Genomic DNA, 12,091 nt, shown 5'->3' on the forward strand with positions numbered 1-12,091 from the left:
ATTTTTAATATTTATTTTTTAGTTCTCGGCGGACAGAACATCTTTGTTGGTATGTGGTGCTGAGGATCGAACCTGGGCCGCACGCATGCCAGGCGAGCGCGCTACCGCTTGAGTCACATCCCCAGCCCCTAATTACTCTCTTTAAACACTACCAACTCCCTTGTTCCAAACCCAAACCTACTGATACTGAATTTCCCACAAAATTAATATTAAAGTGCAGAAAAAGTATTGTAACAAGGGCACTTCTAAATTCTGTTTTAAAATAAGACCTGAGAGCATGTCTCACTGGACTTTGTGTTATCAGCTGAAGTTATTGTTGAGAAGCATTCACCTTTTACATATATATATATATATATATATATATATATATATATATATATATATTATTTTTAAATTTTTTTGATTTTTTTTTTTTTTTTGAGACTAGGGCCTCATCAAGTTGCCAAGGCTAACTTCAAATTTGTAATCCTCCTGCCTTAGACTCCTGAGTTGCCCGGATTACAGTTGTGTGCCACCACTCCCACCTTGGAGCCTATTTTTCCCTTGTAATTTTACTAACCCAAACCAGCATGTTCACTGAGTTTCTATTTGAAGCAATATATATTGTTGAGTTCTTGCTATGTGCAGATAACCACAAACGATTGACAGCTGCACTATTCATAGGATAGACAAGTCCAAAAATAATTCAACACAGAATGGTAACATAAAAGCTACTATAGAGATCTGTACCATTGGAGAGGCAGCTAAGAATCCAGAGAGTTGAGCTGAGCCTTGGAGGTAATGAGGAAAGAGAATTCTGGGTGGAGAAGACCACACATACCAAGAACTGAAAAAGAATCTATTATTTGCTTTTTGGGAAATGGAAGGAAATTTTGAGTGCCAAAGCAAGAATGTGTGTGGGGAGCTGTTTATATAGCTCAGGAGCAGAACATTTGCGTATCGTGAGCAAGGTTCTGGATTCAGTCCCCAGCATTACAATAAAAGGTAAAAAGAAAAAAAGATTATGAGCAGGAATGAGGCGAGGTTGCAAAAGATGAATCTGGGTCCATTGGTAGAAACCAACTTATAGAGACCTATGCTGGACTAGACTATTTACATATCATCAAGAGAGTGGAGCTGTCTATGAGGATTTTCTTGCTGGGTAGAGATAGAATCATCTTGTCTTTCAGAGACCAGAGGTGAGAGGAACATAGTTGGGAAATGATTATAATAGCACATGTAAGAAATATTCATCATACTATGAGGGATTTACTCTTTTGAAACAAAAACAAAAATCCTGAGGTCTTTTTGGAGGCCCTTCTAGATGCCAGCCCCTGGGGATTTGAAGGTTAAGAAGAAAACCCTTTCTTGTCCTTGCATATCTCCCAGGTGGTGGTAGGGGTGAGGGAGGAGACAGACATGTAAACTAAGTTTTATGACAAATGCAGAGTGGTATGCACCATACAAGAGAGGTAAAGAAAGTGGAGAGAAGTGGCAAAGACTGCTCTGCAACACCTGTTCCTGGGAGTGGCCCTGCAAATGGGACTAAGGTAGCAAGGAGACCCTTAGGTCTGCCCATCCCTCACTCCTGAAAGTTGCTCCCAGCTGCACATCTCCTTCTCCCCTGTACTTTGTGTCTACTACTATTTGATTAGTCTTTGAAGGGTCCATTTTCAAAGGGTGCTTCTCACTAGACCATAGGATATGCTCATCTGGTTCCAAAGGCTTGCAAATGGGAATAATCCTCATTGTTACCCCCAGCCCACTGTTGTAGCTTTTCCCCTTCCAGGTGACTCTGTGACCCAGCAAACTAGGGTACTCATTATTTGCAGAGCACTATCACCAGTGTCTTGCTCCATTCCTCTGCTCACGCTGTGCCCAGAATGCTCTTCCATCACATTCCAAATGTGGGAGCACTGACCATCTTTGAAGACCCAGTCTAAATGCCTCTGATTTCCTCCAAGGGGAACACTTGAAGTCCCCTTGCTGGCCCCCAGGACCTGAAGGAGCCCTTTCTTCCTTGGGCTACCTCAGCATTTTGTTTTTACCTCTTGCTTGTCACTCTGTAATTCTGTGTTCTAGATTAACTATTTGGGTGTTTTTCTTCTACACCTCCTCGAAGACAAGGTTTTCTCAATGTTGCGTGGTGTCCTGCTCGTAGGTGTGAGTGAATAGCTAGTGCCCAGAAAATAAAGATTGGGCTAGTCCCAGAAACTTCTGAGGGATCCTCGTTACCTAAAGCAGGATGTGAATTACATTTTATATCGGAGTGTTTTTCATTACTCTGTATGTTTGAGGTAAGCCATCTAAAACATTTATTAAGCTCCGACCAGATATAGGGCAGTGTGCTCAGTGCTAGAGTTCCAGGATTAATAAAGATAAGAAAGTCACCTTCTTCTTAGGAAGTCACCCTGCACAGCAGGGGATACACAGGGGACATCACTGGGAGTACTACTATGGAACAAGTAGAGAGGCTAGGGGTGACTCTGGGGTATGGTCCAGAAAGCTATTGTGAGGAGAGAAGAACAAGAGGACCCACCCCCACAGTGGGCTCCCCTGCTGGGTGCATTAGTATGCCCAGAAGGGGATTGGGAGTGCTAGGGCAGGAGTGGGGCTCCTGATGGGGCTGGATCCCTCGGTGACCAGTGCATGTTTCCCCTTCTGGGCATGGGAAGTGGTGGTAGTGACAGGACCTAGGTGATTACCCCATCCCAGTAACCTCTGCTGGGTTTCATTTGCGCAGAAATACATCACCCCTGGCCTCCTCCCTGCAGCCACCATCGCTCCAAAACCAGCTGTACCTCGAACACCTCCTCCCCGCAGCCCTAATGTATCTCCAGAGAGACCAAGGTGAGTCTCAGATGAGCACACCCTGAGGTTACTCCTGTCCTCAGCACCGAGTACTGGATCCTGGAACTATTAAAAAACACACACACAAGTTCACAAGTAGGGTAATTAGAAGCACATCCTTTGAAATATTTACCACAATTCTATATTGCTGCACTTAATCTGGCTTCTCTGAGGATAATGAATTTACCTAGGGTCTCTGCAAGTAAGGTGTATGATCTCACATTTTATGATTGGATGTAATTAGTGTTTTTCAAAATCAAAAAGCATTAGCCCAGTGCATTGGCACGTGCCTGTAATCCCAGTGGCTTAGGAGGCTACAGGAGGATCAAGTTCAAAGCCAGCAAAACTGAGGTGTTAAGCAACTCATTGAGACCCTATCTCTAAATAATATACAAAAATAGGGCTAGGGATGTGGCTTAGTGGTTGAGTGATCCTAAGTTCAATCCCTGGTACCCTCCCCCCAAATTTTTAAAATATTAAAAAGCATTAAAACCCAAGTGTTTAGGTTAGTAGTACTTCCTTTATTCTTTTGGTGCTGGGTATTGAACTCAGGGCCTTGTAAGTGCTAAGCTCATACTGTACCATTGAACTACATCCCAGCCAGGTAACAGTACTTTAGAAAGAGTTTTGAATTGTGCACATAGTTTCTTTTCTTTTTATGATACCAGTGATTGAACCCAGGGACATTTAATCACTGAGCTAGATCCCCAACCCTTTTTTTTTTATTATTGTTTTTAAATTTTTAGTTGTCAATGGACCTTTATTTTATTTATTTATATGCAGTGCTGAGAATTGAACCCGTGCCTCACACATGCTAGGCAAGCGCTCTGCCACTGAGCCACAACCCCAGCCCTTTTTATTTTTATTTTTATTCTTTTAAATATCAACCCTTTTATTTTTTATTTTGGAACAGGGCCTCATTAAGTTGCTTAAGGCCTCACTAAATTGCTGAGGCTGGCCTGGAACTTGTGATCCTTTTGCCTCAGCCTCCTGAGACACTGGGATTGAAGGCATATGCCACCGCTCCTGGCCACATGTTTTTCTTTTTAAACACAATCCTGTCTTTTAAAAGAACTGCTTTTTGTTCTTTAAGAAGCACATTCACTGCTGGAACTTGGCATACCCCATCCTCCAGTGCTCTGAAAATAGCAGTTACCTGACTCTCATACCCGAGACACCCCTGCCTGTACCTGTAGAGTTTGGGTCTATTTTTGGTCCATAGAAGACATTGACTTCTGGGTTATTAACAGTGATAAGAACTAATTTCATTACGGGTGGTACCTTCTTTTTAGTGTTCTTTGGTACTAGAATGTTTTGTATCCCCCGATTAAAACAAGCAAACTTCGAAGGGCTCAGTGGTAGAGTGCTTGCCTAGCATGCACTGGGTTCGGTTCCACTATCAGAGGAAAAAAAAACAGTTTAGCATTTGCTTTTTCTTCAGCACAGTCTGGATACCATGAATAGTAGTAGTGTTTACTTTGTGCCAACTGCTTTGGTAAGTACTGAAGAAGCATCTCCTCATTTCCTCCTCCCAGCATCCCCATGAGAGGGATCCTGTTTGTCATCTCTCTTTTGGTCACCTGCAAGGCTTGATGTTAGTATCTGGCATAGATCTCAAGGCTGGCTAGAGGAGTGGCCTGGCTGTGGTGCAGATGCCGCTCTGTCAACTCTTCAGTGTTTGTGGGAACAACTCTATGTTGTGTTGTTGGGGCTTTATGCAACCATAGCAGTTGATGGGGCTGAGGAGTAGCTTCCCATTCCATTATGCCCCAGAAAAACAAATAAAATGTATTATTTCATGACAAGTCTTGTTTTATTAGAAAAATTTCATAGTATCCTGTGCTTTACAAAAATATCTTCCTAGGTTATGATCTTTATAACCCCCAAATAGTAGATATGGATTTGGCAAATTAGGTGTATTTCTAGATTTCAAAAAAATAATTTTTTTAATGACACCTCAATTAACCTTTAATATTATTATTCCACTTCATGTTTAATGCAAAGCCTTCTAGCAATTTACTTCTATTTCTTCCTTCCCATCTTTTGTGTGACTATTGTCATAAATTTTCACTTTTTAAAAAAAAATTAGTGCATTAATTATATGTAATAGCGGGATTCATAAAATTTTAATTCTATATGTAGAAATCTAAAAGTGCATTGCTACTGTTTTTGCTTTAGGCAGTTATTTTTCTTTTAAAAGTATTTTACTGAGGTATAATATGTATAGAAAACTACGTATTTAAAATGCATAATTTGCTAATTTTCGAGATACGTTTATCTCTGTCAAACCATTACAACATTAAAGATAATGATGCCCAAGAGATTCCTAAAACCCCTCTATTATGCCTTTCTCTTGTTCCTCTCTTCCCATTCCCCTGCCCAACCCAAGTCTACTCACAGGTAACCGCTAACCTGTAGATTAGTTTGTATTTTCTAGAATTTTATATAAGTAGAATTACATAAAATAATTATGTTGGTTTTTTTCACTTGTAATTATTTGAGATGCATCCACATTATTGTGAAAATCAATAATTCATCCTTTTTATAGCTGAGTAGTATATTTATATCACAATTTGCTTATCCACTCACCTGTTTCTAGTTTTTAATTATTAGAATAAAGCTGCTATGAACATTTGCATATGAATATTTGGACACATGCTTTCATTTCTCTTAGGTAATTAGGAGTGGAATATTTGGGTTATGAGACAGACGGGCATTTAATTTAAGAAACTGCTAAAGTATTTTCTAAAGATGCTGTTCTATTTATGTTTCTATTGAAACCAGATTTTCTCCATTTCTACTGGTAGGTGGGATGTAAGCCTGTTTTAATGTCAGCAGCTAATCAAGACAGGGGATGCCTGTCAGTGTCCTCTCTTGAGGGGAGCAGCCAGCAAAGCTGGATTCCTCTCCCCTACCATTGAGTTGTGTATTGCAGCTCTTGGAGGCAATTCAGTTCTGTCACCACCATAGCATCAGATGCCACAGGTTGAAGAATCAGTCCCCAAGACAGCCTCTTCCCCATTTCAGATATCACAGAGTCCAATTCGTTTTACTTGTTTCTGACCTACTGGCTACAAACCAGGGTTTCCACAACCCCTTTCTTACATTTGGTTTATTTGGTAGAGCAGCTTACAGAACTCAGGGATACAGGTTTACTAGTATATTATAAAGGATATTTTAGAGGATACAAGTAAATAGATGAAAAGATAATAGAGTGAGGTCAGGAAGGGTCTCTAAGAGCTCAGGAGCTTCTGCCCTGTGGACTTAGGTAAATCACCAGCACATTGTTATGTTCTTGTGCACCTTCCTGCAAGCTCTCTGAACCAATCTTTTGGGTTTTTGTGGAAGTTTCATTATGTAGGCAAGATTGATTAAGTGATTGGCTGTTGGTGGTCACCTTCTCCCTCCTTGGAGGTGAAAGTTCCTGCCCTTTGAGCACCTTGGCTTGTTCCCCTGGCAACCAACCCCATCTGTGGTTATTGAGGGATTTACCAAAAATCACCTCATTAACCTAAGGAGTATTCAGGTGTTTTGGAAGGGCTTGTAAACAATGAAGGGCTGTCTCTCATCTTTATTGCTCTGAAGCTGTTCTGGAGTTGCTTCAGGAATCAAGGACAAAGACCAAATTCTTAAACAAAAAAAAAATGTTCTTATTGCTCTAGTTACTTAGGAAATAACAAGAGTTACTGGAGCTGTGAGCATATCATAATATCATAGTAGTAGTATCATCATGGTTTTATTTTTCATTTCTCTAATAAATGGCATTGAGCATCTTTTCATATGCTTATCTGTTTCTTCTTTAATGAAATATCGATTCAAGTCTTTTGCCCATTTTTAAATATTGGGTTGTTTTCTTATTGCATCATGAGTTTTTTTTTTCAAATATATATATATATATTATATATATATATATACATACATATATATATATATATGTAATATATATATATATATTACAATTTCTTTACCAAATATAGGATTTGCGAATATTTTTTCCCTGTCTGTGGCTTGTCCTTTTAGTCTCTTAGCAGTGCCTTTCAAAGAACTTTAGTTCTTAATGTTTCTGAAGTCCAACTTATCAATTTGTTTCTTTCATGGATCATATTCTCTGTATCATGCCTAAGAAATCTTTGCCTAAGTTCACAAAAGTTTTTAACCTATATTTCTTTTAGAAGTTTTATGATTTTAGGCTTTCCATTTGGGTTTCTGATCCATTTCAAGTTAAATTTTGTATATGGCATAGAAGATATAAATTCAAGTTCATTTCTTTTTTTTGCATATGGATATTCATTTTTTCCAGCACTATTTGATGTTAATGGTGATGGTCTAGGGGTCACGTTGTTTCTTGGCTCTTGTATTGTTTTCCCTGGTTTTATTGGGGAGCTTAGGAGAAGTTTCCAGGTTACCACCTCTCAACTTTTGACTGAAAGTAGGACAGCATCAGATTGCATATGATCTTAAATGTTACTATTATTATGAGATTAAAATCACATGGTAGCCCCAGGCCAACATGGTTCTAAATGAAGAAAAATTGAAAGCATTCTCTCTATAAACTGGAACAAGACAGGGATGCCCTCTTTCACCACTTCTGTTTAACATAGTTCTTGAAACTCTAGCCAGAACAATTAGATGAAAGAAATTAAAGGGATACGGATAGGAAAAGAAGAACTTAAATTATCACTATTTGCCAACGGTATGATTCTATACCTAGAAATCCCCAAAAATTCCACCAGAAATCTTTTAGAACTAATAAATGAATTCAGCAAAGTAGCAGGATATAAAATCAACATCCATAAATCAAAGGCATTTCTGTACATCAGTGACAAATCCTCAGAGAAACTAGGAAGACTACCCCATTTACAATAGTCTCAAAAAAAAAAAATAACTTGGTGAAAGACCTCTACAATGAAAACTATAAAATGCTAAAGAAAGAAATTAAAGAAGACCTTAGAAGATGGAAAGATCTACCTTGTTCTTGGATAGGTAGAATTAATATTGTCAAAATGACCATACTACCAAAAGCGCTATACAGTGCAATCCCAATCAAAATCCCAATGACATTCCATGAAATAGAATAAGCAATCATGAAATTCAACTGGAAAAACAAGAGACCCAGAATAATCAAAGCAATCCTTAGCAAGAAGAGTGAGCTGGTGACATTACTATTCCAGACCTTAAACTATACTATAGAGCAACAGTAACAAGAACAGCATGGTATTGGCACCAAAATAGACCTATAGACCATTGGTACAGAATAGAGGATACAGAGACAAACTAATGTAATTACAGTTATCTCATATTAGACAGAGGCACCAAAAACATACATTGGAGAAAAGATAGCCTCTTTAACAAATTGTGCTGGGAAAACTGGAAATCCACATGTAATAAAATGAAATTAAACCTCTGACTCTCACCATGCACAAAACTCAAAAGTGGATCAAGGAACTAGGAATTAAACCAGAGACCTTGTGCCTAATAGAAGAAAAAGTAAGCCCAAATCTCCATCATGTCAGATTAGCCCCAACTTCCTTAATAAGACTCCTAAAGTACAAGAATTAAAACCAAGAATCAATAAATGGGATGGATTCAAACTAAAATTTCTTCTCAGCAAAAGAAACAATCAGTGTGTTGAATAGAGAACCTACAGAATGGGAGTAAATCTTTACCACAGCACATCAGACAGAGACTAATCTCCAGGATATATAAAGCACTCAAAAACCTTAACACCAAAAAAACCCCCAAATAACCCAATCAATAAATGGCCCAATGAACTGAACAGACACTTCTCAGAAGAGGATATACAATCAGTCAACAAATATATGAAAAAATGTTCAATATCTCTAGCAATTGGAGAAATGCAAATCAAAACTAAGATTTCATTCCAGTCAGAATGGCAGCTATCAAGAATACAAAAAAGTGTTGGTGAGGATGTGGGGGAAAAGGCACACTCATACATTGCTGGTGGGACTGCAAATTAGTGCAGCCAATCTGGAAAGTAGAATGGAGAATCCTTGGAAAACTTGGAATGGAACCACCATTTGATCCAACTATCCCACTCTAGTTTATACCTAAAAGACTTAAAAACAGCATACTACAAGGACACAACCACATCAATGTTTATAGCAGCACAATTCATAATAGCTAAATTGTGGAACCAACCCAGATGCCCTTCAGTAGATGAATGGATAGGAAAACTTTAGTATATATACACAATGGAATATTACTCAGCATTAAAAGAGAATAAAATCATGGCATTTGCAGGTAAATGAATGGAGTTAGAGATTATAATACTAAGTGAAGTAAGCCAATCCCCCAAAACCAAAGGCCAAATGTTTTCTTTGATATGAGGATGCTGACTCATAGTGGTGATGGGGGTGGGGGAGCATGAGAGGAACTTTAGATAGGATGAAGAAGAGGGAGGGGAAGGGGTAAATGGGTGTTGGAAAGTCGGTGGAATGAGTTAGACATCTTTACCCTAAGTACATGTATGAAGACACGAATGGTATGAAAATACCAGTGACTTGAAAAATTGTGCTTATATGTGTAATATGAAATGAATTTCATTCTGCCGTCATATATAACAAATCAGAATAAATAAATAATTCAATAAAACATTCACATGAGAAAGACCTAAAGGTAACTCTTGGTCACCTTGGTTTGTGCTGACCAGTTTTAATTGATAAATAATTAATTGACTGTTTTTAGTAAATGATGAAATGTGATTTTAATAGATTTTATGGTTACCCTTCAGAGTTAGCATGTTCTTATTGGCAGGGAGGAATCTTAAAGTCAGGAGCCTTGAGAGATAACAGGTTGTTTGCTGAGGAATGTAACATACCCTATTGACTTGCCAGAGTAGGGCCAGAATGGCCTTAGGTAAGTTGCTTTTTTAGGAGAAAGCATGTGGTCGGTCCAGTCCTGGCCCCTTAACTTCATGTTCCCACTGCTCATGCTGTCTGCTGCCTATTAGTATTGTGCTGTGTAACATACTGCACCAAAACTTAGTGGTTTAAACATTGAACAATAGCATTTTTTTTTTAAATCCCACATTTCACTGATGCTTTTTAAAATTTTTTTTCTTTTCATTTTGGTTATTTCTTGTTGCTTTTGTCTTCTGCAATGAATAATCTGCTGTATCAGTGTATTTTCATCTCTGATATTGTCATTTCATCTCCTTTTTGAACATATGGAATACAGTTATAATAATCCTCTTAATGTTCTTTTCTGTCAATTCTCACATATATGTTCAATTCTGAGTGGGCTTCAATTGATTGTTCATAAGAGATCATGTTCTGTCACTTTACGTGCCTGGTTATTTTTGAATACAACACATTGTGAAATTTACATTGTTGAAATTTTTATATTCCTATAAATCTTACTGGTCTTTGTTCTGGGATATGGTTAAGCTACTAGGAAACAGTTGAATCTTTTGAGTTTGATGTGTTAGGGAGTGTCTGGAACAGTGCTCAAGTAGGACTAGCTATTTCCCACCACTGAGGCCAGACCTTTCTGAGTTGTGTACCCAGTGTCCCGTGAATGATACGTTTTTCCAGTCCATCTGGTGGGAACAGGCACTGTCCCAGGCCTTGTGTAAGTGTCTGGCACTGTTCCTCTAATGTCTTTGGATGGCTCTTCCTCCAGCCTTGGATCATTTCTTTGCACATGTGTGCTGAGGAATATTCTGCTTAACACTTGGGGACCTTCTGCAGATCTCTAAGTTTCTCTCTGTGCAACTCTCTCCTTTCTGGTACTCTGTCCTGCAAATTCTATCTGCCTTGGTGTCATGGACTCTCAGCTCTCTCTCTTAGAGAGTCTGCCTGGCCCCACCTCAGTTCCTTCTCCCTGTGCTGTGTGACCTGGAAATTTTCCCAGGCAATAAGCTGGGACAGTTCGGACTCTGTTCTTTTGTTTGGCTTTTTTAGGCAGGAGGTTGAACCTGTTTTTTCTATCTTTCCTATAACCTATTTTTAAATAATTTGCAAGAGTTTTAAAAGCATCCCTTTACATCATTTCTTTATTTTTATGTCTCTTTTTTCTTCCATTCTGATCTTTCATTTTAATAAGAAAACTATTTGAAGATAGGCTTTGGGATCTGACTTCCAGGACTAGAGATCTGGTTATACCTGCTATTGGCTAGAAAATCTTTACAAGTTAAATTTGCTTGAAAAATGGGTTAATAATTGATTCATACAGTTGATGTGAGAATTAAGCGAGATGGTCTGATGGTACATAGCAGACTATGGGCATGTAGGCCATAGGTGTTCAGTTAAACACCATAGTGTCCCCATCTCACTGTCCCACTGGAATGTTTTTACCCACAGATCTGCCCTGGCTGCAGTCATTCTGGCAACAACACTGACTGGGCGGACCGTTGCCATTCCCCAGCCTCGCCAGAGATCCCGATCTGAAAGTGAAGTCTCCATCGTGGAAAAGGACAGCTTTATCCAGCCCTATGCCACCAGCTCAGAGCATGGGCTTGGGTAGGAACAGTATTGCTGGCTCTGCTTTTGCTGGGGACAGAAGAGGAGCAGCTCAGCATCTTCACTGTGTGTGTGGGGGAGGGCATGCACATGTGTGTATGTTATTTATGATAAGAGACTTAGTTGTCAGGTTTTATCCTTAGTGTCAATGGGACACTATCCAGGGACATTAATTGCCCTTGAATCAGAATTTTCTCCAAAGTGTCTCCCTAAACTTGTAAAAGCACTGGTGCACAGGCTGCACAGGGCCAGTGAATTTAGTGTTGGCTTTTAGCCCTGAGTAGGATTCTCTATGCTACAACCCAAATAGAGTTTTCTCATTACTCCTCCAGAATCTCTCCTCCTAGTACTCATGCAGGTTTTGCCTGTTTTCCCTTTGAACAGCTTTTCTTTATTGCATCAGCTGGGTTTGAGCTGACACAGGGCTGAAGTCAGGAGGGTTTCCTTTGGAGAAGCGCGGGTTGAGGGGAGCACTTGGGGACATACATAAATTACCCAGAAAGAGGGACCAGAGACATGGCAGCAATTGAAGGCAGATGTTTGTGTCTGTGAGGGCTCCAGTGATGGGGACAATGAGTGGGGTGGCCTATGGTATCTTGTTCAGAGGGTTGGAATGTGCCCTAAGAGTACCAAAGACACTGATGGGCTTTTAGGGCTTGTGGGTGAGAATGAAGACATCTAATTTGCATATATATACACTGGAGATTAAACCCAGAGGTATTTTTTAGATTTTTTTCTTAGTTGTTGATAGATCTTATTTTATTTATTTATACATGATGCTG

General features: G+C 39.2%; 1 protein-coding gene across 7 annotated transcripts in view; it reads left to right on the forward strand.

Annotated features, from left to right (window-relative positions):
- The window catches only part of Cep89 (centrosomal protein 89), a 69,300-nt gene that overhangs the window by 1,569 nt on the left and 55,640 nt on the right, over positions 1 to 12,091 (forward strand). For all 7 annotated transcript variants that reach the window (XR_013430816.1, XM_078032189.1, XM_078032184.1 and 4 more), the window contains exons 2-3: positions 2,723 to 2,829; positions 11,151 to 11,309. Coding sequence is in view for 6 of the 7 variants with exons in the window: in XM_078032189.1 (XP_077888315.1) it covers positions 2,723 to 2,829; positions 11,151 to 11,309 (266 nt within the window). In the remaining variant the exon portion in view is untranslated. The remainder of the gene's footprint in view (positions 1 to 2,722; positions 2,830 to 11,150; positions 11,310 to 12,091) is intronic.

The sequence above is a fragment of the Ictidomys tridecemlineatus genome, chromosome 15 (assembly GCF_052094955.1).
Source record: "Ictidomys tridecemlineatus isolate mIctTri1 chromosome 15, mIctTri1.hap1, whole genome shotgun sequence".
Lineage (NCBI taxonomy): Eukaryota > Metazoa > Chordata > Mammalia > Rodentia > Sciuridae > Ictidomys > Ictidomys tridecemlineatus.